Here is a 27,644-nt window from a genome sequence, read left to right as displayed (position 1 = left end):
GAGCGTGTACCTGGTTCCGACACTTCCGCTTCCAGGGCGGCGGTGACGACGGTAGCGGTGGGAATAAGCAGCAGCCGCGGTAGCGGAGGCGTTTTGCTTTAGTCTTCCCCGGGAGAAGGGGAGCCGGCACGCCGGGAGTTTGAACTCAGGTGCGGGGCTGGCCTGCGCGCGCTCGCGCCCGTCCGTCCCCTAGGAGAGGAGCGCGCGCGCACGCCTTAGTACTGGCGGGGCTCGGCCGCCGCGCGCTGATTGTCCAGCCCGGGCGGGGGAGACCGGGAAGGAAGGGAGGGAGGGGGAAGGAGGCATTTGTTCTGGCTCGGGCGCGCATCGCGAGGCGGTGCATGCTCGTCCACGCGCTCTTCGGGCTCATTCTTCGCTCGCTCTCCCGGGCTTTCCGCCGTGCAAAATCGTCCGCGTCACCTGTTTGCAAGGACCGGGAGGGCTTGTCTCTTGCAAGACAGGTGTACGATCGGAGATGGAGCAACGGGTCGGGTCTCTTGATTCTTCCCACGGATTCCCTCTAACCCTCTTCTGGCTGGGCTGAATTAAGGAGCATCGGTTTAAATCAGAGGTCTTCACACTGGGCCCTTTGATGGCTTGTGGACTACAACTCCCAGAATTCCTCAGCCAGTGTGCCTGGCTGAGGAATTCTGGGAGTTGAAGTCCACGAGTCATCAAAAGGGCCAAGTTTGAAGACCCCCGGTTTAAATTCTGCTGCCAAGCACCGGTCTTCTTTGCAGTGCCAATTGCAACTTTCTGCAGGGTTTCACGTTGATCTTTCTGGAGCAAAAGCAGCTGTTCTACATCATGTTACTTCAAGTTGACCGTGCCCTTAAAAGAGATTCTGAACCGTGAAATTGTCCATGGACATGACAGTAAAGAATTGGTTAGGATAAATAAACATTAGCCACTTTCACAGTTCTGTAGGATCCTCTCTGAGGAGATAACTTCGTATTAAAATATTCTTGGTGCGGGGAAAATGTTGACATGGATCCTTTTGTTCCTAAATACCAAACCTCAGGTTTGTGCGAATACTTGTGTCCATGCTGTGCAGTATATATTTAAAGGGTCAAGGATTCTTAATATTCCGACCAATTGAAAAATGAAGGAAAGGTTTTAAATAGGAAATAAGAATTTGTTTTGTGTCGTATGCTTAATGTAGTTAAGCCAGAGGTCCTTGCAGTTCTATTTTTGAGCAATATGCTTTATTGCAATTATCGATATGGAAAGTCATATGGGCTTTTTCATACCCAACCCCCAACTTTTATTACAGGTAGTCCTCAGCTTATGACCACAACTGAGCCCAAAATTTATGTTGTTAAGTGAGACATTTGTTAAGCAAGTTTGCCCCATTTAATGACCTTTCTTGCTACAGTTGTTAAGTGAACCATTGCAGTTAAGTTAGTAACACAGTTGTGCTTCCCTATTGACTTTGCTTGTCAGAAGGTCGCAAAAGCTGTTCACACGACTGCGACTGTCAGAAATATGAACGAGTTGCCGAGCATCAGAATTTTGATCACATGAGCATGGGAATGTTGGCAATGATCATAAGTGTGAAAAACAGTCATGCCACTTTTTTCAGTGCTGTTGTAACTTTGAATAGTTACTAAATAAACTGTTGTAAGTCGAGGACTACCTGTACTAATTTTCTTCATTTCTCTGCATTTTTTGTTTTCTTCTCAGCGCCAGTTTACTCTTTTGTTCATTGTAACATACTTGGTTTCTTCGATGCAGCGCTATAGATTAATTAGTATTTCCTTTGACGTGAATAAACTTCAGCTCCCAGAATTCCCAACTCAAAGTGGGGGTTTTTTCTGAAAATTTGAGGAAATTTTCATAATTGGTGAAGACGATGTTATTGGTGCGTGGGTATTGTAACGCTTACACAATCATGTTGGTTTTTGCTAAGAGGCATTATGTATTTCATTCTGTCAGTAACGTTAGATTTAAGGCTGGGTTGTGTAGAGTTAAAAACATTGGTTTTGCATTTTAAACATTTTATTTTACTGAACTATGGTAATGAAGAGACTAGGATGTTCATATTAAGTATCACAAATATTACATCAATAATTAAACCGAATGCTTATGTTTGGAGACTAGGTTAACTTTGTAAAGTTTTGTTCTCTATTTGAGCTGCTTTGAGTGTGTTAATGTCAGAATCTGATTCAGATATACACGAGTATGACCAGTTGTTTAACTGCAGTACAGTATATCTATTGTCTTGCTTAGATGGACTTTACAAAACATTGTGACTTTCTACATAATCCTTATATTTCCTACTGAGGGATTTTTTTTAAAGAAAACAAGCAGGTAGAAAAATTTCATGTTAATGTTGCACTATGATATTTTAGTACAGAAGGATACAGATTGCCTGGGTGATGTATTGAAACAGCAGTTCAGAAGTTAGTGCAAGAGCTTGCAGAAATGATGTATTTTACAGTTGCTGTAGAGAACTTAGTAATAAGCGGAATACTTTAGTAGACTAGTGATATCAATACCTTTTGCCATTTGAAGTAAAACTATCCGGTGTGTAATTATAATTTTGAAAAATACTGATCTCACTTTTTCTTTTTTAAAGATATATATTTTTCCCTTAACCCACAGGTGGAAACTGGAGGTGGACGTACAGCAATATTGTGCTTCTTTGCAAAGAAGACCTCAGCGTCCTTTCCCCAGCAAGGGCCATCCTGAAGGGGGATTTAGACTTGGGGTGACTCACCTACAAGAGCAGCCCAGTCTGTAATTTTTCTCAGCTTTTAACAAGGCTGGGAAAACTTGCTGCACGCCATTCTGGAATCTCCGACTCCAGAAAGATGTCAACAAAGTGGAAGGTATTGGACGGGACCGGCGCAGAAACGATTTACTGAAAAATCTTTGTAGTCGTAAAATTCTTTCCTGAGCAAGAGGGAGAAAGCGTAAGGACTTGGCGTAATCTCCGTATTGAGGACTGTCAGACTAACGCGATGGCTCAGGTAACAGGCCTCGGTTCTCCCATCCTGTCCCACAGGAATCCATCACTGAGGAAGTGGCTGCAAAGAGCCATCTGTGATAATCCATTCTGTGTAACATAAACTGTTCAGCTCTTGATGGTCTGCTGCAGGAGTCAGCACCGTAAAGCTTGGCATGCTTGGAGCCTCCTGGTCAAAGTTCTGGTGGTTACCAAGCGGTTCTGGCCCTCTTCTCACAGCCATGTTTGGATCATGTGTTTGCCAGTTGCCAGCCAGTTCCAGTTCAAGCTGGAAATGTCGTATTTTTCTTGTCTTTCACTTAAAGCCCAGGGGCTTACATGTGTGTTGGAGTAGGGGCTGATGGGAGAGGGAAGAAGAATGTCAAGGCACCTCTACTGCCCCAACCTCATTTTCCAGCTTCATGTTTCATCAGCAATATTTGACTGTAGTGTCAAAGTTTCTAGGTAGCACTATTTTTCACAGTGGGGTTTGCAAAAAAAAAAACAATACGGGACAAAGTAAATGTGTAAAACCTACATACGACTTTATACATATTTTTGTCTCTGTCATCTTCAGACTATCCCAAACAAGCCATCCCAGAAATTCAGCTTTCCTACCCAAATTGTGTCATTTGCTATATCCTTTGCAACCCACTGGGGGGGAGGGGGGGGAGAAAAAGTACTCCCCAGCTATAGGAAATTTGACTCTTTGTTTCATCCAATACATCAAACTGCATCTTTGTTTGACCTTAAAGCATTGAGTCTAATCCAGCGTTTACTGCTATATTTCTTTTTTTACGTATATTTTATTTCCTGTTCTCTTTACTTCCTCAGTCCAACTTATCAATATGTCTTGGGATCTTACAGTCTTGGGAAAATGTTCTTCTGCCCTAGTTTTCCATTAGCAGCTATTGCTGTTCCTGCATTATTAGCCTTTCAAGCTACTTTTCAAAAACCACAGTGTCATTGCAGAGCTCATTGCCCCATCAGGATGCCGGATACACTGTGGGGAAATAATTAAAATGGCAGCTCCAGTAATAGCTACTTATAAGCTCTACCTGATGGGCTTCTTTCCCAAAACCTGGCCGAGTTTTGTCACTGTTAGCAATGCTTCTTTTTCTTCAGCAAGAAAAGATGCAAACAGAATCCCCACTGGCTGCAGAGTCTGAGTCTAGTGGCAATTAGGGCTTTACTAATCCCACTTCTATTTGTTTCATTGGTCATGGAGTGGGGGTGGGGTGGGGTTGTCCATTTCGCTACCACTGAGGCTGATGAGGCCCCAGCCAAACCCAACTCCCAATTCTTTTTTTTTTCCCTTCTTGGCTGACTTAGCTCTTCTCTGAGGTATTGTAATTCTCTTTCAAGAGTTGTGATCAGCTGTTACTGGATGCCTTTATTACCTCCTTTATGAATGCCAGAATCTGGCACAAATGTTTACATTGCTGCCATGCTGTACATCTATGCCTGTGCAGCCCCTGGGTTGCAGATCCAGCTACCATAGTTGATGTCGGAAGTTGTCACTCGGACCTATGCCTCATTTGAGATGTTGGGGAACAATGGGACATGCCTTTTGAGTTTTGCATTCTCCCTCTCCCATCTCCCCTCTTATTTCACTTAATGAACATCTTCCACTTTCTTGCCAATCAACATGACTAACTTTGTGTTAATGGCCTCAGAGTGAGCCCCTGAAAGATTATTAAGCTAGGCCTCCAGATGTTACAAAACCACAGAGTTTCTGCTGTTTTATGGCTGTTTCTCAACATCTATCTTTATGTGAGCGAAACATCAGAAGCAGTAACCAAGGCTACTTGTGTAGTCTCTTAATTCTTTGGAGAAGAATTGGTGGAAATGCTTTGCCTCAGGGAAACTGACCAGTAGCTGTGGATTTAAGAAATATACACACATACATACATACATACTTATTTATTTATTTATTTATTTATTTATTTATTCATGGCCCTCCTAGCACAGATAATAAACAGTAACTTGTTGTGCGCAGGCGATAAGAATTGCGCCAGATAACAAAGGAGCGATGTTCAGAAAAGCCAGTCCTTGTTTTAACAGATGTACAAAGAAAGCTGAATTACTTAGATTCTGGTAGATGTGAAATGATTTCCAAGATACAGAAAGAAGAAGTAGAGTTATTCAGATGTTCAGACCCACAGCCGAAACGTGCTTCAGAAGTGGCATTGGCATGATACTGGTTGTTGTGTGTTGGCACTTTCTTAAAGAAGCCGTGCCTGTTTCTCAATGTGCACAATAGCCATGCTTTCCCAGGGAAATACACATTTAAGCTAAGGATGGGGGTATCAGGGAACAGGATAGGATAAACTTGTGACACTCTGTCAGGGCTTCCTTAACTCACAAACATATATACCAGAAATCACATGGCTTTTGTGGATACGTAGATTTTTAAGAAGGTGCCAGCAGGTGCACTAAGCCTGCCCCCATCTCTTACGCACCTTTTGGGGTTTGGATCCAAAGTTGGTTCAGGTTGTTCTTTCAAGGAAACTGTTGAATTAACCTTTCTGAACTGACCTAATGAGAGTCTTCTCTTTCATCAGACCTGAATGACATTCACCAATCTTCAGTGGTAAACTTCCACAACCTGCAGCATTATAACCGTATTGTCAGATTGTAGCCCATCTCTTAAAACAGGGCTTTTCAACCTTTTCACCCATTGTACCACTTTTAGGATATGGCAACATCCGAGTACCATCAGTCGCCTAGCAAGGTGTCAAAAACTTGATGACCAAAAAAAAAGAGAAAAAAGTGATGAAGTACAGGTAGTCCTCGACTTACAACAGTTCGCTTAGTGACTGTTCGAAGTTACAATGGCACTGAAAAAAGTGCCCCCCAAGCCACAGCCGAGCAGGACACCTGCCTGCCCGCCCGCCGGCACTCTTCCTCCTGTCCGAGGTTTTCATTGTGAGCATTTCTGTTCAGGATTGGCAGCAGGGGTGGGTGGGTTGGTTTTTATTTCCCCCCCCCTCTGCTGGGTGATTGCAGCAGGTTTGGTCACTTCACATGACCCCGGGACACTGTGACCATCATAAATATGAATCCATTGCCAAGCATCTGAATGTAAATCACAAGACCCTGGAGATGCTGCAACATTCCAGCTGATCGGCACTTCTTCTGGGCTCAGAAGTGCCAGGATTAGCGCAGAGCTCCAGCTGGAGCCTGGTGCTAATCCTGGCACTTCTGCAGAGCGCTGACAGCCCTGCAGCTCCAGCCGTCTCTCGCTCAGGCTTGTGCAGTGCTACCACCCGTTCAGCTCATTCCCCTCCCCCACTACCACTTTTCTAGGATGTTCGTGTACCACCTGCCAGGTGCCAACGTACCACAGGTGGTACCCGTACCACTGGTTAAAAAGCCCTGTCTTAAAAGACACAGCTGCAATCTTATAGGGATGACTACTTGGTTTGGAATCAGCTTGGTTGCATCGGTTGATGTTATTGTGCTTTTTTTTCCCCCTCTCTGCAGGCGAGCCTCTTGGCCTGTGAGGGACTCTCTGGTGTTTGCCTGGTGCCAACAGTTGCCAGCAAGAAGATGATGCCGAAACAAAGCTCTAAGCAGGTGGAGAACGGGGAGAGAGGGGGTGCGCCGGACATGCTGGTAAGGGCCAGCCCATTTTCAGCTGTCTGATGCTGCCCGTGCGCTTCGTTGTTCTCTGTTCCAGACATGTGGGATGACAGAGCAGAGAAAACAGGACTGGGGCAAGGGAGGCTTGGCTTTCAAATTGCCAGATTTAAATGTTGAGCCATTGTAGCCAGTATCCTCCTTTCTGTCTGCCAGGGCCATCGCAAGGAGAGCGAGAAATCACGCAGTCGGAAGGAAGAAGAAACAGCAGAAGGGTCTCCTCCTAAAAAATCCCTTAAAAAGGCAGGTAATTTTTCATTATATGGCCTAGTAAAGATCAAGCCCTCCAAAGAATGCCTCAGAAGCCGTCAGATGGTGGAACTAAAAAAAAACAACACAGAGGCTATCATCTGTGGAAGTCTGTTCTCCTCCCACCCACCCACCCATATTGTTGAGTAGGGTTGTGACTTTATTTTCAGGGTATTTCTACCTAGTTTCTAAACCTGAAGTAGCTTACGGTTGAAATATGTGAAACAACAATGATGAGAGTGTAGACTGTACAGTTCAGTTTCAGAAAGAGTTACAAGAGACAGCTTAAAAGCAAGAGCCTCAGTTTAAAAATCAGGAGCAAAGCAGCTAAATGAAAACTCTTAAAAAGCGTGATGAAAGAAAAAGCATGTACCAGCCTTCCAATATTCAACAGAATGGGTAAGTGGGGTTGTTATTGTAAGGTATTCCCAGGCAGGGGTGTCACCGCTAACAAGGCCTGTCCTCGTGTTCACAACAAGGAAGCCTTTGTGGCTAGGCTGGCAAAACGGGGAAGGGCTTCAAGGGCTGACGGCAGTGTTTGAGCGGCTTCATGCAGGTGGGCAGATGAGAAGTCAGTAACAAGTACTTTGCCTTGTGCTTTGGAAACCAATGAAAACCAGTGCAGATTTTTTGGGGTGGGGGTGGGGGGGACTTTGTATAATACGTTCTGAGAAGACGACCATTTAAAGCAGACATGTCAAACACAAGGCCCGGGGGCCGGATCCGGCCCGCAAAGTGGTTTCATGTGGCCCGCGAAGCCATCCTGGAAACAGTGAGGGAACGGCCCCCACTGCCTTGGCCCTGGCCCAGAGACCCTCCTTCTGCCAGAGACCCTCAGATCTGTCCCACTCCTGCCCAGGCCCCCATAGGCACCCTTGATGCGAACGATGTAGAGCTGGCCACGCCCACCCAGTAGGCCACACCCACCCTGGCCACACCCACCCAGCCCCCTGAGGGCAACCACAATGCTGATGCGGCCCTCAATGAAATTGAGTTTGACACCCCTGATTTAAAGCCACTTTGGCCACTACCCTTTAATAAACTGCTGGGGTTTCTGCACACTTTTCAGGACAACCTTAGATAGACTCTTGGCCAAATGCTGGCTGAGAGTAATTTAGACTCACCAGATCAGCAGGAACTGAACAATGTAACTGTTTGCACAAACTGAAGATAAGCAAAGCTACAACCATTGCTCCCAACGTGTATGACAGCCCATGAAACTTCCATGGGAATGCATCCCTGTCGAGCACAAGCTTTTATCTTTGTACAGTTGTTTTTTTTATGATTGTAAGCCATCCAGAGTTACCCTGAGGTAAGATGGGTGGCCAATAAATTTGTTTGTTTGTTTATAAATATATAAATTTAATAGTTAACTTCTCCACCTGCTTGATTATTTTAAATAGTTCTTCATGTCTTTCTGAAGAATAAGAAATAGAACTTTATTGTTAGGCTTGTGCAACATCTGTGTCAAATTTCATTCTACTCTTTTCCAAACAGGTCAGCCTGTTAATGATCATTATCCCTAGCCATGGTAGCCAATAAGATTTGTCATCTAATACATCTGGAAGGCAGAAAGTTAGGATTAGTCAGACAAGCTGTCAGATGCTTGACCATGTGGCTTTCCCACCCTCACTTAGTGTCTGCTGCATATTATAAGACAGGGGTCTTCAAACCTGGCCCTTTTATGACTTGTGGACTTCAACTCTCAGAATTCCTCAGCCAGCGTGGCTGGATGAGGAATTCTGGGAGTTGAAGTCTGCAAGTCATAAAAGGGCCAAGTTTGAAGACCCTTGTTATAAGACATCATCCTGTGGCTTGTGGTTCTAGCAATATGGTTAGTTAGTGTCCTTGAATCTACTTTAATTCTTAGGGCCGAATTACAAGGCACATACATATTGTTGCTGCATCCAGCATCTATTGCACTGGGATAATTCAGATGGAGAATAGGAGCTTAGCAATCATTATGTGACCTTTTAAAATAAATATTGTTTTTCTATGAAATACAAAAAACCCTCTCTCAGTGTCTTGTGGAACTGTACTCTGAGTTCAGTGGATTAATCTCTGGTGGCAAGCCATAAGAATTGAAGAAAATACTATTCAGCTGTAGTAAATGAGATTAACAGAATTGGGCCAAAGTGCATTCTACATATTTAAGAGTTAATGCTGTCAGATTACTTATCTTCCCAAGATTTCTGTTCTTTAAAACTGCCCATCTGCTGTTAGCAGACTAAGCTCAATACTATGCTCAATACTTTCAGACACCCTGACAAACCCTCAAGGGAAGGCTGGGTTTCTTTCTGTGGAATTGCCCCATAACACCCCAAGACAGTGAAATAAATTGTTGGAGGCAGAGCAGATATTTGCTGGAAACTCCATGTTAATTACAGCAGTTCCTCTCCAGAATGTTGCAATCTTATCCAAAACAGGCCAGAGGAGTTTGTGCATTTCTGGAAGTGGGTTTCCCGAACAGGAAGTGGATTGTAATGCTTTTTTGTAAAGGTGAAGGGGCAACCTGTATCAAGTGTAAAAATTTTAAGTAGTGTACGTACGTAAGAGGTGCTTTGTTTTCTTCCACTGTGTTGTGCAATTCATTCTGCTGTGGCTTGAAACAGGGAGAGTGGACAGTCTGTAAGTGTTGTGATTCAGGGTCAGCCTGTGGGTTCGGCGGTTGGGTCGGACGACTCAGAGGAGGAGGAGGGGGGTGTTGAAGACCTTGCTGAGGGGGTTGAAGATCTTGCTGATGAGAGCCCTCAGCCAGGCCCCTCCCACTTGCTCACCACGGAGACCCAGCTGTGTGAGCCTGACAGCGTGGATGAAGATGACCCACAGCTGGCCCTGTTCAAAGACACCCGATGCAGGAGGCAGTCAATTAGGAGTAAACAGAGGAAGGCAATGGGGCTTCTCGGCAGAGAGAAACCACGCCCTGAACTCTATATAAGGGGAATGTGTGGGGAGGGCTGGTTTGCTGAAGGCAACTGCTTGGATAGTTCGTGTTTCTTAAAGCTCCTGTTTCTTGGTTCGTGTCTTGTTTGTTTTTGTAGCTATAAATTTGGCAGGCATAATTCCAGCCTCTTGCTGTTTGTAAAGGGGTTGTCCCTGCCTTTTCTGCAGGGCCGGTAGCAGGCTGGTACAGAACAGTAGCAGCGTCCCTGCAACCTTTTGGGCACCGGGGACCGGTTCCGTGGAGAGAGGTTTTTCCGTGGACCGGAGGGAGCATGGTTTTGTGTGCTGCCTGCATCCCACAGATGAGGCTTCGCTTGTTTGCACGACCCAGTTTCTGGCATGCCACAGATTGGCAGAAGTACTGTATAAGCACTGACAAATGTCTTAGCTAAACCTCCTGAGAGATGTGCAAATGCTCAGTTGGAAGATACGCCTGGATAGGCATGTTGCCTGTTTGCTGAGAAGTTGTTTTATGCTTGCTTGCAGGTAATGGTGATTGAGCAGAATGGATCCTTCCAGGTCCGGATTCCCAAGAATTTTATTTGCGAGCACTGTTTTGGAGCATTCCGGAGCAGTTATCACCTAAAGAGACATATCCTTATTCATACTGGTAAGCCTATGGTCATTTGCCAGTTGGTAAGCTTAACTATTGAAACTTAACATTAAGAAAACCAAGATCATGGCATCCGGCCCTCTCAATTCCTGGCAAATAGATGGGGAAGAAATGGAGGTAGTGACAGATTTTATTTTCCTGGGCTCCAAGATCACCGCAGATGGGGACTGCAGCCAAGAAATTAAAAGATGCTTGCTTCTGGGGAGGAAAGCCATGGCAAATCTAGACAGCACACTAAAAAGCAGAGACATCACCCTGCCAACAAAAGTGCGTATAGTCAAGGCTATGGTCTTCCCAGTTGCAATGTATGGCTGTGAAAGTTGGACCATAAGAAAGGCTGAGAGCCAAAGAATTGAGGCCTTTGAACTATGGTGCTGGAGAAGACTCCTGCGAGTCCCTTGGACTGCAAGGCGATCAAACCAGTCAGTCCTAGAGGAGATCAACCCTGACTGCTCTTTAGAAGGCCAGATCCTGAAGTTGAAACTCAAATACTTTGGCCACCTAATGAGAAGGAAGGACTCACTGGAGAAGAGCCTAATGTTGGGAAAGGTTGAGGGCAAGAGAAGAAGGGGACGACAGAGAATGAGGTGGCTGGATGGAGTCACTGAAGCAGGAGGCGTAAGCCTAAATGGACTCCAGAAGATGGTAGAGGACAGGAAGGCCTGGAGGAACGTTGTCCATGGGGTCGCGATGGGTCGGGCACAACTTCACAGCTAACAACAACAAGCTTAACTAAGGCATCTTGCTTTTGAAAATAGGCTGTGTGTGTTTGTGTGTGTGTGTGTGTGTGTCAGTGTCAGTCCTTGATCTAGATGCGGGTGCAGATGCTTGACATACCAAGAATGCAGCTCCTATCTTCACCCTGGAAGTAGTTTAGGTGATCTAAGTCTTGTAGCTGGAAAGTGTAGTAAAGGAAGTTTAGTAGCACTACCTCGACTTATGACCAATTGCTTAGTGACTGGTAATAATGGTGACAGATCTCCCCAGTGGTACTTAGGACCTGCTTATGAAATTCTAATACACACACGTGCACACACATTGCGGCTGCATTTTAGGTGCTTGGCAAGTGGCCTGCATTTATGACCATTTGCAGTGTCCCATGGTCACATTTTATGACAGTTTCACCGAAAAAACACCAGCATTTACCTCTAGTTTCCAGCAAAACCAGCCCGTAGCGAACAGTGGGTTCACTTAACAACCATCGCAGAAAAGATTGCAAAATTAGTCCCAGAGGCGACTTGCTTTACGATTGTCATGACCTATAACTGTAACGGGCCGGCTTTATTATGGTTGTAAGTCAAGGACTACTTGTACTGATTGTGATGTAGAGACCTACTTCCCCACAACCTGCAAAAGGGCTATCAGATGTTGTTTTCCATTCACTGAAACAATTTCTATCCAGGTTATAACAGAATCCTTACATATCAACGCCTCTCAAATTCAGGCTTGCTTAATCTTCTGCAGGGAACAAAATCCTTAACTTTAAAAAGCATCGTTCTGGCCAGTTGCCCTGTCCTTGGGCTACCAGTAGATGGCGGTCTTCTCTTTGAAATGCATCAGTCAAAGGCCCAGGCTGGATGCCGGCTTAAAAGTCATGTGGACCTTGTGAGATTGATGAATTATAGCAAGGAGAGAGAAATGCTCACAAGTCTTCCTGTAGATTAGCCACGGAGCTTTACTGTAAATATTCCACACTTCATTCTTCCAAGCATTCTGAAATCTGTAGTATAACCAGTGGAGTGGCAAAGTAGTTCTGGTTACTGTAGAAGAGATACTCTTGGTTTCTTCCATCTCTCATATGGCAGAAAGGGGGAGGGCTGCGTAATCTGAACTGAACAAAATATTAACCAGTATTTTAATTGCCTAGTAAACTTCAGTAAGATGCCCATTTTTTAAAAAAGATGCAGAAGAAATACTTTGGATTTTAGATGAGCACAGCTCTTCTCTGTTATCCATGAAAGTCACTGGACTTTTTCCAGGCTGCCCAATGGGCCTGAAAAACTATTGCAGCAGTAGCTGATGCTTTAAGTAGTTAATCCATTAAAGTTAATGTGATTCTTAAAGTAGCCAGTTTTTTCCCCCCAAAAAAATCATTTTCACATGCAAGCCTGAAGAAAGTCAGGCTTTTTAAATAAACAGCAAAGACATACTGTTTTTGCATAAGGCAGGGGTCTTCAAACTTGGCCCTTTTATGACTTGTGGACTTCAACTCCCAAAGCTGGCTGAGGAATTCTGGGAGTTGAAGTCCACAAGTCATAAAAGGGCCAAGTTTGAAGACCCCTGGCATAAGGCCTGAAACACTTCTTCCAAATCCTGGATCATTTTTGAAATACGCATCGCTCTAATAAGTACTAAAGCTTCCTGCCTATTTATGCACCAAATCTCTAGAGCAGGGGTGTCAAATTCGATTGTGTCATGTGACATATTGCGACATTTTTGGCCTTTGCAGAGCTAGGGTGGGTGTGGCCTAGGTGTAAGGAAAAGGTTCCTCTCTTTCTTTTCTAAAACACTGGATGCATGAAGAACAGCTTCCTCCATGTAGAAATAGACTTGCAGAAATAATGTTCAGCTCTTGATGAACTAGAAGACCGGGGCTTCCAAATTCGCCATTGGGGCCTGCGTTGCCAAGAGAAAAATAAGGTTAGGAGAGGGAAGAGTGAGCAATGACATCGCATTTTTGTTTGGGTCTGGAGTGTCCTGTAGCATACAGACCACCAAGAACGTGTCTTGCTTCAATGTCTTACATGCCTTCCCTAGGAACCTCTGCTTTGTATGGCTAGATCTTCGCTTAGAAGTATTCTTGCCACCTTGTTTCCTCTAAAAGTATAGGGGTTGCAACTCTGGAAATAATTAGCTCCTCCCTAACCCTCTGTTAAAGGAGAGAAGCCTTTTGAATGTGACGTGTGTGACATGCGCTTCATCCAGAAGTACCATCTGGAGCGCCACAAGCGTGTCCACAGTGGAGAGAAGCCATATCAGTGTGAACGCTGCCTGCAGGTAAGAACTCTTTCCACTTGTCTTCCACATTTACAGTTGCAAGAAAAAGTATGTGAACCCTTTGGGATTACGTGGAGTTTTGCATGAATTGGCCATAAAATGCGCTCTAAACGTCATGTAAGTCACAACAATAGAAAAACACAGTCTGCTTAAAATAATACTATACAAACATTAGCTATTGTCATGTTTTAATTGAACATAAGATGGAAACATTCACAGTGCAGGGTGGAAAAAGTATGTGAACCCCTAGCCTAATGACTTCTCCAAGAGCTAATAGGAGCCAGGAGTGAGCCAACCTTGACTCCAACCAGTGTGATGATATTGGATTTGTTGCTGACAGCCGTCCTGCCCTTTAAAAACACACACCTGTTTTGGGTTTACTGGTCCCAAGAAGCACTGTCTGATGTGAACCATGCCTCGCAGAAAAGAGCTCTCAGAAGACCTACAATCAAGATTTGTTGACTTGCATGAAGCTGGAAAGGGTTACAAAAGTATCTCCAAAAGTCTTGATGTTCATGTGTCCACGGTAAGACAGACTGTGTACAAATGGAGAAAGTTTAGCACTGTTGCTACTCTCCCTAGGCATGGTCGTCCTGTAAAAATGACTGCAAGAGCACAGCCCATAATGCTTAATGAGGTAAAGAAGAATCCTAGAGTGTCAGCTAAAGACCTACAGAAATCTCTGGCACATGCTAACATTTTTGTTGACACATCTGCAATAAGGAAAACATTAATCAAGAATGGAGTACATGGGAGGACACCACGGAGGAAGCCATTGCTGTCCAAAAAAAATATTGCAGCATGTTTGAAGTTTGCAAAAGAGCACCTGGATGTTCCTCAGCACTACTGGCAAAATATACTGTGGACAGATGAAACCAAAATTGAGTTGTTTGGGAAAAACATACAACACTATGTGTGGAGAAAAAAAGGCACAGCACACCAACATCAAAACTTCATCCCCACTGTAAAACATGGCGGAGGGAGCATCATGGTTTGGGGCTGCTTTGCTGCCTCAGGGCCTGGATGGATTGTTGTCATTGATGGGAAAATGAATTCCAGAGTTTATCAGGACATTTTGCAGGAAAAGGTACAACCATCTGTCCGCCAACTGAAGCTCTGCAGAGGATGGGTGATGCAACAGGACAATGACCCAAAGCATGTAAGTAATTCAACAAAACAATGGCTTCAACAGAACAGAATACGCCTTCTGGAGTAGCCCAGTCAGAGTCCTGACCTCAACCCGATTGAAATGCTGTGGCAGGACCTTAAGAGAGCGATTCACACCAGACATCCCAAGAATATTGCTACACTGAAACAGTTTTGTGAAGAGGAGTGGTCCAAAATTACTCCAGATCGTTGTGCAGGTCTGATCTGCAACTACAGGAAACGTTTGGTTGAGGTTATTGCTGCCAAAGGAGGGTCAACCAGTTATTAAGTCCAAAGGTTCACATACTTTTTCCACCCTGCACTGTGAATGTTTATTAAAACATGACAACAGCTAATGTTTGTGTAGTATTATTTTAAGCAGACTGTGTTTTTCTATTGTTGTGACTTACATGACGTTTAGAGCGCATTTTATGGCCAATTCATGCAAAACTCCACGTAATCCCAAAGGATTCACATACTTTTTCTTGCAACTCTAGATTAGAAATCTTGGCAGGTGTGTGTTAAGGCTTCGCGTTAGCATAGAGAAGAGCAGTACAACCTGCCTCCAGAATGGGACCATCTGTGGTCTGCTTCTTGGATGCATTTGCCAGATTCCTTTCAGCGTTTGCCTAAATAAAATAAATAAAAAATAAACCACCTCCTCTTGAGTGGCTTGTGCAACTGTAAGCTGTGTCCCTCTAGAACTAGATTACTCCTGCTGCATCCCCTTGGCATGGCTGCCAAGCCCATCTCCTCCTCTTCCATCACCTTGCATGGCCAGCCTCATTCACTGTCCTGGTGGAGTCACACCAGTCGTATCCCTGGTCCTCTCATTGGCCTTGTTTCTTTCAGTCATCTCAGATCATCTCTTCATCTTTGCCCCAATGCTCACCACGATTTTTCATCCCCGCCAAAATCTCCCTGACTCCCCCATTCCCTTGGGCTCCTTTTTGTTTCTTCTGGGAAGCCTTCTCACAGGTCGATAAAATGAGGACCCAGATTGTTGGGGGGGCAATATGCTGATTCTGTAAACCGCTTAGAGAGGGCTGCAAAGCACTGTGAAGTGGTATATAAGTCTATGTGCTATTGCTATACTTATTTTAAAACTTTCCCCTTTCTCTTCCTGACCACTAAGTGGCTGTAGCATCCATCAGTAGACATTCCAGTCTTCACCATCTAGGCCAGGGGTAGGCAACCTTGGCTCTTTTATGACTCATGGACTTCAACTCCCAGAATTCCTGAGCCAGCATGGCTCAGCTTGGAAACCTCTCCCTTTCCCCTCAGCATGGCTGGCTCAGGAATTCTGGGAGTTGAAGTCCACGAGTCATAAAAAAGAGCCAAAGTTGCCTACCCCTGTTCTAGGCAATCATGCAGGGTTCATTTTTCTTTTCTCAGTAGTGTGTCTGTTCTTTTAAGGTGGGACTGAAAAACATGGTGTGAATGTCATTCAGTTTAATTAATTTCACAATTAAAGTTTTCAGCAGCTCAGTTGAGAGGCTTGGATGTCAGATGAAATAACTGCACATAAGTAATGTCATTTTTAAAGCTGGAAAATTGACCTTATTTTAAAGGTGGGAATTAAGTCAGTTGTGAGGAATTAAACAACTGATGGCGAAATCAGTTACAGTGGGACAAAAAAGTATTTAGTCAGCCACCAATTGTGCAAGTTCTCCCACTTAAAAAGATGAGAGAGGCCTGTAATTTTCATCATAGGTATACCTCAACTATGAGAGACAAAATGGGGGGAAAGAATCCAGGAAATCACATTGTAGGATTTCTAATGAATTTATTTGCAAATTATGGTGGAAAATAAATATTTGGTCAATAACAAAAGTTCATCTCAATACTTTGTTATATACCCTTTGTTGGCAATGACAGAGGTCAAACGTTTTCTGTAAGTCTTCACAAGGTTTGCACATCCTGTTGCTGGTATTTTGGCCCATTCCTCCATGCAGATCTCCTCTAGAGCAGTGATGTTTTGGGGCTGTCGCTGGGCAACACAGACTTTCAACTCCCTCCAAAGGTTTTCTATGGGGTTGAGATCTGGAGACTGGCTAGGCCACTCCAGGACCTTGAAATGCTTCTTACAAAGCCACTCCTTCGTTGCCCGTTGTGTTTGGGATCATTGTCATGCTGAAAGACCCAGCCATGTTTCATCTTCAATGCCCTTGCTGATGGAAGGAGGTTTTCACTCAAAATCTCACGATACATGGTCCCATTCATTCTTTCCTTTACACGGATCAGTCGTCTTGGTCCCTTTGCAGAAAAACAGCCCCAAAGCATGATGTTTCCACCCCCATGCTTCACAGTAGGTATGGTATTCTTTGGATGCAACTCAGCATTCTTTCTCCTCCAAACACGACAAGTTGAGTTTTTACCAAAAAGTTCTACTTTGGTTTCATCTGACCATATGACATTCTCCCAATCCTGTTCTGGATCATCCAAATGCTCTCTAGCAAACTTCAGATGGGCCCAGACATGTACTGGCTTAAGCAGGGGGACACGTCTGTCACTGCAGGATTTGAGTCCCTGGCGGCGTAGTGTGTTACTGATGGTAGCCTTTGTTACTTTGGTCCCAGCTCTCTGCAGGTCATTCACTAGGTCCCCCCGTGTGGTTCTGGGATTTTTGCTCACCGTTCTTGTGATCATTTTGACCCCACGGGGTGAGATCTTGCGTGGAGCCCCAGAACGAGGGAGATTATCAGTGGTTTTGTATGTCTTCCATTTTCTAATAATTGCTCCCACAGTTGATTTCTTCACACCAAGCTGCTTGCCTATTGCAAATTCAGTCTTCCCAGCATGGTGCAGGTCTACAATTTTGTTTCTGGTGTCCTTCGACAGCTCTTTGGTCTTGGCCATAGTGGAGTTTGGAGTGTGACTGTTTGAGGTTGTGGACTGGTGTCTTTTATACTGATAACAAGTTCAACCAGGTGCCATTCATACAGGTAACGAGTGGAGGACAGAGGAGCCTCTTAAAGAAGAAGTTACAGGTCTGTGAGAGCCAGAAATCTTGCTTGTTTGTAGGTGACCAAATACTTATTTTACCGAGGAATGTACGAATTAATTCATTAGAAATCCTACAATGTGATTTCCTGGATTCTTTCCCCCCATTTTGTGTCTCATAGTTGAGGTATACCTATGATGAAAATTACAGGCCTCTCTCATCTTTTTAAGTGGGAGAACTTGCACAATTGGTGACTGACTAAATACTTTTTGTCCCACTGTAACTAACCAGTAATTGTTAATATAGTTAAAGTTTTATTTAAATAGTGGTCCATCTTTGTTGTTCAGTCCATGTTCCTCTCCTAAAGCATAGCCCTCGATAGTCCACTCAGAGGCCTCATTAGTCCATCTGAAATTGCACACTTTTTTCCCCATGTGTTAAGAAAATTCTGTTAGCTGTGGGTTTTGTTGTCATTCCAGAATTGTGACCTGGCATTCCTAAGGAAGGGTCCAGAATTTCCTGAATGAGTTTGAACTGGCCAGCCTGTATTTTAAGTTCTGGGTCTCTGCAAAAGTAAAATCAGTCCTACAAATCCTGCATTCTAGTCTAGGTTCAGCTTCTTCTTCTTTTTTCTTTTTTTTAAATCCTCTGAAAGGTCACTGTGGAGCACAGAGTATTCCACCTTCCTACTCCCTTTTTGTTGAAGGGCAACTCTAGGATAGATTGGTGGAGAAAGTGTAATTCCTTCGAAGTGAGCTTCCCTGACAGAAAGAGGGTTTGCCCCAGTCACAAAGGCCCACTGCCCACGTTCGGTTTTTCAGTTGCACTGACCTAGAATATAGGGTTTATGGCTTTGGTTTTGGTTTTGCATAGAGCAGGGGTGGGAACGATGGCCCTTTTATGACTTGTGGGCTTCCTGCTGGCTCAGGAATTGGGGGGGGGGGCGTTGAAGTCCACAAGTCAGAAAGGAACCATCGTTCCTCACCTCTGGCATAGAGTCTTGTCTCTTCCGTCATCTCTCCGGATTTTTTTTTCTTCTTCTCCAGAGCTTCTCCAGGACAGACCGGTTGCTGAGACACAAACGAATGTGCCAGGGCTGCCCCGGCAAAGCATCTGACTCCCAGCTACTGCTTTAGAGTTGGGCCAGAGAAGAGGTCTTTTAAGAAGGAGCTGGGACGTCCACCAGATGCTCTGGGAGTGGGCTTGTTCACCTGCTTGTGTTTTGCGCCTGGGTTTGCCTGCTGAGCCTACTCCTGTGGAAGGAGCAGAGCTGAAAGTGGGCACAGACTTCAACTGTGGTCTTGACACTGTAAATAAATGGAGGACAAAGCAGGGCTGGCTCCCAGCCATTTTGGGAAGCTCGCTGCAGTTGTGGATAAACATTGCCAAGGGTGCGCTTTCTGTTTCTGTTTAGTTTCTTTTGAAATTATCACCATTTGCCTCAGGAAAGGCTTTGAAAGCATTGCGGGGGGCCTTCTGCGAGCCATTCCGACCAGATCCGGTGCTCTCAATTACAACAGACGATCTGCCAGATGGCTTGATATTTGGGCTTGCAAAAGTGGGAGAACAACAGGCAAATATTTTATTGGGCGGGGGGTGGGGGCGGGACAGCGATCACCACCAGTCGAGCAGCGAACTATTTTGCGGAGCTGATCCACTACCTGGAACGGATTAGCAGCAACAGGATACTGCGCTCTGGCATCACAGGAGACTGGCTCATTTACGCTTGGGCATAAGGTCTACGGGACTTTTTTTTCTTTCCGTGCTATTCTCTTAACCGTGCTGAGTGGTCTCAACTTTCAGGTTTCCAGAAACAAGGGCTGCAGAAGGTGACAAATGCTGTTGGGTCAACATAGAGATCTACCTTAGATGTGTTCCATTTATCAAGATCCAGTTGATGTTCAGCTGACTGGAAGGCTCTGTTTTCCTCCCAGGAGAAGAGGATAATGGTGTGTGGTCCCTTCGCTTTCCCTTGTAAATAGCCATCCATTCAGGACCTACCTGTTACATATCCCTTCTCGTGGAATTCAGAGCTTTCTTAGGTGGCAATCCTGTTTCCGTATAAATAATATGAAACGCCAGCTCTAGTCCATGGGCACCCATCTCCTAAGCCTAATGCTGAAGAACTGCGGTCTCTGTGGGGGAGAGTAGGGGAGGGCCTCTTGGAATAAAATACTCCTTAGGACTAAGGGTCAGCATTCCCATGCACCATGAATTCTGATTGCTCCTGGGATGCTTCGCTGAAGTTTGAAAATAAGGCTTGTTGCACCCTCCCGAGCCCCTTGTCCCCCACCGTCACATTTACAGTGGTCTTTCTACAGGGCAAGTAATAATTTGTCTCTTGAGTCTGGAATGTACTTGTTTGGAGCAAACACCTCCATCTGAACGATAGATACAAATCTCACTTGGGCTTCAAATATATCCCTCCCCGAATTAACTTCTCTGAGTTATGCCTTGCTTTAAGCACCTTGCTTTAAGATAGGTTTTAACCAAGGGCTATGTTGGTAGAGGAATGGTGATCTTGGTCATGCTGGAGAGCTTCGTTCTTCATGGGCTGCATTTCTGCCTGTGCAACTAGAAAGGTTTTATAAACAGAGATGGGATACTTTAGATGACTGTTTTTCAAACTGGACAACTTTTAAGATGTGCGGTGGCTCAGTGGGTTAGGACGCTGAGCTTGTCGATCAGAAGGTCGGCAGTTTGGCGGGTCGAATCCCGAGTGCCACGTAACAGACTGAGCGCCTGTTACTTGTCCCAGCTTCTGCCAACCTAGCAGTTCGAAAGCACGTAAAAATGCAAGTAGAAAAATAGGGACCACTATGGTGGGAAGGTAACAGCGTTCCGTGCGCCTTTGGCGTCTAGTCATGCTGGCCACATGACCACGGAGACGTCCTCGGACAAGCGCTGGCTCTTCGGCTTTGAAACAGAGATGAGCACCGGCCCCTAGAGTTGGAAACAACTAGCACGCGTGTGCAGGGAAACCTTTACCAGGCTTCTTAACTCCCAGATGTGTGGCTGGGAAATTTTGGGAGCTGATCTTAAAAATTGCCAAATTTGAAAAATCACTGCTGCAGTTCAAGATTGTTGCCCCCCCCCCTTCAACTATTTTAAGAGATTCCAGTGTACTAGCAAGAGGCATTTTTCTTTTGATGGTCTTTCTTCTTGCTGCTAGGGATCATGGGAGTTGTAATCCAATAAATCTGGAGTACATTAGCTTGGGGAATGTTACTGTAGAGGAGGTGTTTTTTTTTAACAAATGCTCTTTGATTCCCCTTCCCTTGTTCATTGGAAGAGCCAATATTATTCACAGCCTTGTTACATCTCTAAAATTAACATCGACTTTTAGTTTGCAGTTTATAGGAATGATTAGGACATCCCAAGCTCTTGGAGGTTTGTGACAATTTTGATGGGGCTGATAAAAAATTAAAACGGCTGCTCTTTCGAAAAAAACATAACCATCATAATAGCTTTCAGTTTCCTGAGGATTGTTTTTCACCAAAAGGAAATAAAATAATTGCTGTAGGAGAAGGTTTGAGGAAATGTAGATATTTAGGGGGGAAAGGGGGGGGAAGGAAATTGGAAATTTCAGGGGAAAATAGCAATGTGCTCAGGTGGGGGAAAAAAAACTTGCTTGAGTAGAAGAAATCGCTTTGTCAAGTACTAGATGTATTTTTCTGTCCTGGTCCTAATCCAATAATTGAGACATGGCATTATAAAGCATATTCATTGTTGCCTGGTGTTTCCCCAAGAGGCAAGGTGAATCTCTTGAATGAACCGCCTCATACTGCCGAATCCTTTATGTGCCAAGCAGAGTAATGACTCTGGGCTCTTTTGGGTCCTCTAAAGCGTGTGCAGCTTTAGGAGCACAGGGATGTGTTTTGCTTAGGCTCTGCGTCTTGCTAGGCCGCTGCCATAGGAACCCGGGAGGCTAGTTAGCACTATGTACTCTGGGAGAGGAATTCTACAAGCTGCTGCACACTCTTGACCAGCGCAGTCATTTATCAAGAATCTAGATAGGCATTAATTGGTATCTGCCAATTTTTTTCTCCGGCTCACTTTCCTTGTTCAGGAGTGAAGGAAGAAGAAATGTTAGCCTCAAAAACAAGTTGCGTGTGACATTCGTTGCTGACTTTTGCTTCAGAGGTGAAGTACGGTATGGTGGTGTTGATGGGGGAGAAGGCAGAAAGAGTAACTATAACAATTCGGTGAATAATTTTAATAATTGGACGGAATAATATGGTTCGAGCATTGTTCTGTTAAATCGCCTGCAGGCAGTAAGTTAGCAAAACGGGAGAAAATAGTTTTCTGTGGAAGGAGGTTGTTTTTAAACAAATAGCTTGACCCTAATGAAATTGATAGCCTCTATTAACTGCTGTTGGTTCATCTCGACTAGAATAGGTTATGCAGTGGGTTATAATTGCACTAAGGTCTTTGCATTTTCTTTTTCTTCACAGAGATGAAATTGAAAGGAAGTGAAACTTGCCTGGAAGTTTCACTGATTGCCACTCTTTAAAGTGCAAGGGACCAAAACCATATCAGAATGATTTGTTTTTTCAAATAAAATTATGCAGAGGCAGTGAGGCGAAAACTAATATGCTGAAGGTTCAGGAAAGTGAAACTTAGCTTTAGGTAAAAACAATGTACTGTTCTAAAATATTCAGTACCAGCACAATGGATGGAATTGCTTTGATGTGTTTGTATCAAAGAGATGGATGAATTGGATGGCTTGGCAATTCCAGGTCACAGCACACTGGAAAATGGGGTTCTGTGGAATGGAAATGGAAAAATGTGAAAATGTGCTTCCTTTGTGGGAACATAAGAGACACACAATTTTACCAACACAGTCTTACGGTAATGTCTCTCCTGGAGATGGAGAAGCCAGTCTTTAGAGTCCATGTGTGATGATTTCCCCCTGTATCATTGCCCAACCTGAATATGTTGCTTATAGACACAGCCCCCACCCCAGGAGATATACAAGTCCAGACCTCTGTAATTCTGACAGATAATGTCTTGTGTGTACGCAAAACGACAGTGTATGCAAGCCAACCTGTGTGAAAGTCAGGTGGATTGGAACCTTTGTGTATCCTGAGGAGTGCCTGTATTTGTGTTGCACTAAAGTGTAGCCAAGGGCACATTTTTTGAAGGAGCTTTATTTGCCCATGTCCTCCATCATACTTACTTCCCTCCATGGAAGTGAGAAATCCCATTTTGACAGTGGATGCCATTGGGAACTGTTGCTATTCCCATTCCTTTTCTTGGGTGCCGGTAGCAGAAGGACAAATTGTGCTTGTCACATGGATTGGGTGCCTTAAGGTGCTTTCCGATGTGCTGCTGGTGGTCGTAATTTAGGAGTTTGTTCAGATAGGAAGAAAATGTGACGGATCTTTTCTTGCAGTTCGTATTTGGCTTTTACACAGACCTCCTGAAAGGAAGAAAACAATCTAGCACTTCAGCCTGACCAGATAACCTGTGGACTAAATGTGAAGGTCCAATAGCTTTTTCTAAGATAATTTATTTTCCTTCCCTTTAACTCAACTGATTTCGCAGAGAAGGGAATTGGGGCAGGGTTGTGTTACCCTAGGACAGGATCACTTTTAAACTGTAGTTTTTATAAGATGCTATAAACTTGTATCTTTTTACCATTACAGTGTGGTGTCTTTTTCCTTTTTGTGTGAGCGTTCTATTTCAGTCATTGGAATAAACTCGGCTTGCTTTCCTTCCCAAACCTCAGCTTCACTGCTTCTCCGTGCCATTAGCTTGGGTGCTACATATTCTTTGATCATTTTGTTTTATTCTGCCACATACTTGGATGAAGGACCTGCAGTGGAACACAGGAGCAGAGAAGATGGCACGCCACTGTCTGCACCGGATTTGAATGATCTTTTAGTTTTCTGAAGTTGCATTCCAGTGGTGGACAAGGTCATAGCCAGAGTGGTAGGGCTGACTTTAAAAGATAATTGAAGCGGCTGGCAGTGGCGTAGCATGGGTAGTCAGCACCCGGGGCAAGGCAAGTAATTTGTGCCCCCTAACCGCACCGCATGCCTGGCACCCCCCCTCCACAGTGGGCGGCGACCCGGCGGCTCTGATCGGATTCACACAGCCAGCACTGCAGTGAGAGAGAGTGAGTGAGCCAGGCAGGGGCAGAGAGCTGCGAGTGCGAGCGCGCATCCCCCCAGATGTTGCGGCCGGTGCGGCCGGCCCCCCCTGCACCCCCCACGCTACACCACTGGTGGCTGGTCCACACTGATCATAGCTCTGTCAACAGCTCTCTGGGCGTTCAGGCAGAAAGTTCTAGATCTAGGACAGGGGTGTCAAACTCAATTTTACTGAGGGCCGCATCAGCATTGCGGTTGCCCTCAGGGGGCCGGGTGAGTATGGCCAGGGTGGGCGTGGCCTACTGGGTGGGTGTGGCTAGACTGTATGGCCTACTGGGTGGGCGTGGCCAGCTCTACATCATTGGCATCAAGGGTGCCTATGGGGGCCTGGGCAGGAGTGGGACAGATCTGAGGGTCTGGCAGAAGGAGGGTCTCTGGGCCAGGGCCAAGGCAGAGTTGGCCGTTCCCTCACTGTTTCCAGGATGGCTTCGCGGGCCACATGAAACCACTTTGTGGGCCGCATCCAGCCCCCGGGCCTTGTGTTTGACATGTCTGATCTAGGAGAATATGCATTCCTAATAGAAAAGGAAAAAAACCCTCATCAGGTTCATGTTACAATATGTTGCCAGGATAGCTGCTCAGAATATTACTGTAGGTGTGCTGTGGGGAAGAGGTAGGTCTTAGGTTGTGCTGGTAGTTAAATATCCTGTTCCTAAACTTCCAGGTTTATGGTTCCAAAAATACCCGACTTCCAACCTTGGGAATATTGGTGGACTACAGAAACTTTAAACCACCTAACTTTATTGGAAGGAAGGGGTGTCTGCTCCTGTTAGACCATTTCACTTTTGCTGAATTAGTGCTGTCTATCCATTAAGTCATCACTAAATTAGCCCAGTGTGAAATTGGATTGCCAGAAGAAGACAAGGAGAAACTCAATGCTAAAAGATGCAGCTTTGCCACGGTTGTGTGAATCTGAAGACCCATCGGCTACTGTGACCATCCTTTAGGGATACAATAGCAGAATGGGTGGGAAAGTTGATTGTGGGCCTAAAGCTTGAAATGATCCCTATTTTATTTACTTTTTTATTAGATGTTGTTTATCCTGCCTTTTATTTATAAGTAACTGAAGATGGCGAACCTGCTAATGCTCCCTCCTATTTTCCTCATAACAGCACCTCTGAGGTTAGTCGGGGTGAGAGAGAGTGACTGGCCCAAAGTCATCCAGCTGTTTTTCATGCCTAAGGCAGAACTAGAATTCACAGTCTCCTGGTTTCTAGGCCAACACGTTCACCACTACACTAAACAAACTGTCTATGACTATCCCTATCCCTATGACTCCCCATCTCAGTAAGTGGGAGTGTTTTAATAAACATTTTGTGGCTTTTGTTGCCACCACCAATAGAGCCAAGGATAATGTAAGGTTATTTTACCTATGGGCTGGAGGTGAAATGAAAGCTGCACCCCTGGGACCCATCAGGAAGAAAGTTTATGCCATGGGTAGGTACAAGTGAGGAATGACCCTTATTAAGAGGGCTGGGGGTAGGGGCAGCCTATCTGCAGATCAGTGTGGGTGAAGTGTTTCGAGGAGATTCACCAGAAAGTGAGGCATATACGAGAGATGTTAGGTTTTGCTCAAGGTGAATATTAAGTTGATGCATAATGCTGAAAAATAGCTGAAGCATTTCAGGGCCCTGATCAATGTGCTATGTGTTTCCAAGCACAAAACACACAGTGCATAAAAGCACAGTACAATAAGGTACAATAAAGATTTTATTGATTGACCACTCAGATTTTGCCACACATGTTGATTCATTATTTCAATCCCATTTGAGATTAGTTTGTGATGTAGGTCGAACTACATCTAGAACTTGCTCAGGGGAAAATTTACATGCAGGTGTCTCCTCCAAAGTCAAAGTATCTTGGCACAGGGTTGTCAAGTTTTGTTTGCAATGTTTTCATAACCATTGTCCTGGGGGGGATTGATGACTGTTGTGGCACTCTTGAACCTGAAGTTGTTCACCTGAAGAAAAAAAAATCAGAAGATCAGGGCAAAATGCAAATGCTGAATTTGTAGCTTGTTTCAGCAGGACTCCTTCATCTGCAAATGGGCTCAGCTTTGAAAAGGCCCATTCTCTCCTTCCCCAGAACTCAGAGGTTATCTCAGGATGGCTTTTAGGCTTTGTTGGTGTGACACACTGAACCACATGCTAGCTAATCTACACCTAAAAATTAAGAGTTAATCAAGTGAACTGCATTACGATGCACTGCCTCCAAGTAAGCGAGATTGCTGCAAGTGACACCACCAGCTAGAAAGTGTCGATTCCTAGAGAAGCAAGAGTAGTCTGCATGCTTTTGTGCAAAAGATCTTTATAGTTTGTGCTAGACTTAACTGAATTGCATCAAAAGGCCTTAAGGCACCCAAGCTAAATTTATCTCAGATGGTTGCTTTGTTAAAGCTACTTTCATCCAGGTAAAGCTGAGTGGAGCTTGGGGCCCTATAAGTCCTTATTATACAAACTGGAGCAGAGGATAACTATAGTCCAACCCTCAGGAGGGTCCCAAGCAGCTCATGTCCTCAGTGGTAGGTAGAAGAACAGCACTGCTCAGCATGTATGGTTAAGATCAAGCCACAAAATGTCCCTCCTCATAGCCTGGAGACTAAAACATACAAAGTATGGCTATGGGACTTGGTTTTGGGTAGTCTAAGAAAAAGAGGAAATAGGGGAGACACGATAGCAGTATTCCAGTATTTGAGGGGCTGCCAGAAAGAGGAGGGGGTCATGTTATTCACCAAAGCACCAGAGGGCAGGACAAGAAACAATGGTTGGAAATTGATCAAAGAGAGAAGCAACCTGGAATTAAGGAGAAACTGCCTGACATTGAGGACAATCAACCAGTGGAACAGCTTAGCCCCAGAAATCGTGGGCGCTCCATCACGGGAGATTTTTAAGAAGAAATTAGATATTCACCTGTCTGAGACAGTATACGTTCCCCTGCTTGAGCAGGGGGCTGGACTAGAAGACCTCCAAGGTCCCTTCCAGATTCTATTCTATTCTATTCTATTCTATTCTATTCTATTCTATTCTATTCTATTCTATTCTATTCTATTCTATTCTATTCTGAAAAGAGCTGGAAGGGACCTCAGAGGTCTTCTAAGTCCAACCCCCTGCTCAAGCAGGAGGCCCTCAACCATTTCAGACAAGTGGCTGTTCAATCTCCTCTTCAAAGCCTTCAGTGATGGAGCAGCCACAACTTCTGAAGGCAAAAGCTGTTCCGCTGGTTATGTGCTATTTGAAAATAACTCACGTGTTTTACATTTTCCAGGTGGAAGAGCTCTGTCATTTGCAGGTGTTTTTCCAAAGTGCAAAGCCTCCCCATGGGTCAGGTTGGTAAAGATGCTTTGAAGGGCACTGACCTGAGACCCCTTGGCACCCCTTTTTCACGGCGTCTGAACTCTCTCCGGTCACAGATCTCCACAATGCCACGGGGCAGGGCAACGAGAAGCACCCCTATGCTCACGACAGTCAGCGCACTCAGTAACGCTGGCATCAGGTTTGGCTGCCTGGTAGAATCTGGCACTGGCAGGATAAAAAGAAAGGAAGCATGGGAGTTACCTAAGTTACCAACACTCCCGCCAGGAATTGGAGAAGCTTCTTTCCCTTCCTTTGTTACTTCCTCCCTTTCCTCTCTTCTGTGGTAGCCATGTACCCTGTGCCTTACTATGTAGCATCCACGCTCACCACAGTGGGGCTTCCAAATCGCTTCTTCCTTGTACCAAGATTAAACGTTATTTCTTTTTGCAGTCTGTTTGGAGGATATCGATTTGGGAAGCCTATTTTATAACCTACCTACAGAGCTAGAGCTGTCAAGTCAGGTGATGTGGGGATTTGATGGAGACTCTGTTTTTCAAGTTCTGCTTATATTCGCTCTGTTATAGTGCTCCGGCCCCCAGAGAGCGACATCGGCCAAAGAGCCACACTGCGAAGCTCATGACATTTCTCTAGTATTATCATTAAATGTCATTCTTTACAGATTACATTCTGCAATGGGAAAATCCAGTGAGTTGTG

At 44.8% G+C, this 27,644-nt stretch overlaps 2 protein-coding genes across 10 annotated transcripts in view; one reads left to right on the top strand and one right to left on the bottom strand.

Annotated features, from left to right (window-relative positions):
- Positions 1 to 23: 23 nt before the first annotated feature.
- On the top strand, positions 24 to 27,012 carry ZNF740 (zinc finger protein 740). Of its 8 annotated transcripts, XR_014491518.1 has the most exons (9): positions 24 to 149; positions 2,605 to 2,972; positions 5,643 to 5,907; positions 6,434 to 6,565; positions 6,746 to 6,832; positions 10,268 to 10,391; positions 13,273 to 13,391; positions 24,667 to 24,758; positions 26,901 to 27,012. XR_014491518.1 is itself a non-coding variant. In XM_083355041.1 (8 exons), the coding sequence occupies exons 3-8, from the start codon at positions 5,782 to 5,784 to the stop codon at positions 24,697 to 24,699; spliced, it is 621 nt and encodes a 206-aa protein (XP_083211167.1). In that variant the 5' UTR covers positions 24 to 149; positions 2,605 to 2,972; positions 5,643 to 5,781; the 3' UTR covers positions 24,700 to 24,900. The 8 variants fall into 8 exon arrangements, 7 of the variants coding, with proteins under 7 accessions (XP_083211167.1, XP_083211166.1, XP_083211165.1 ...); XM_083355041.1 differs by lacking the exon at positions 26,901 to 27,012 and having other exon boundaries at positions 24,667 to 24,900; XM_083355040.1 differs by lacking the exons at positions 24,667 to 24,758; positions 26,901 to 27,012 and adding an exon at positions 18,528 to 19,047 and having other exon boundaries at positions 6,434 to 6,526.
- Positions 25,088 to 27,644, bottom strand: part of ITGB7 (integrin subunit beta 7) — a 30,323-nt gene continuing 27,766 nt past the window's right edge. Inside the window, exons 15-16 of one of the 2 annotated variants that reach the window (XM_083355008.1) lie at positions 26,992 to 27,154; positions 25,088 to 25,596 (exon numbers count right to left, since the gene is read on the bottom strand). In XM_083355008.1, coding sequence (XP_083211134.1) covers positions 25,593 to 25,596; positions 26,992 to 27,154 — 167 coding nt within the window. In that variant the 3' untranslated portion in view covers positions 25,088 to 25,592. Of the gene's footprint in view, positions 25,597 to 25,623; positions 27,155 to 27,644 lie in introns of those variants that run through there. The other variant, XM_083355007.1, reaches the window with a different exon arrangement.

This window comes from Vipera ursinii, assembly GCF_947247035.1.
Source record: "Vipera ursinii genome assembly, chromosome: 2".
Lineage (NCBI taxonomy): Eukaryota > Metazoa > Chordata > Lepidosauria > Squamata > Viperidae > Vipera > Vipera ursinii.
Note: the sequence above shows the minus strand (reverse complement) of the source record. Positions and strands in the feature narration are given on the sequence as shown.

Excerpts from the sequence above, each read along its gene's own strand:
- ZNF740 (XM_083355039.1), top strand. The coding sequence starts at position 5,782 with ATGGCACTGAAAAAAGTGCCCCCCAAGCCACAGCCGAGCAGGACACCT. Across the intron at positions 6,833-10,267 it reads CTAAAAAATCCCTTAAAAAG|GTAATGGTGATTGAGCAGAA; the intron begins GCAGGTAATTTT and ends GCTTGCTTGCAG. Across the intron at positions 10,392-13,272 it reads ACATATCCTTATTCATACTG|GAGAGAAGCCTTTTGAATGT; the intron begins GTAAGCCTATGG and ends CCTCTGTTAAAG.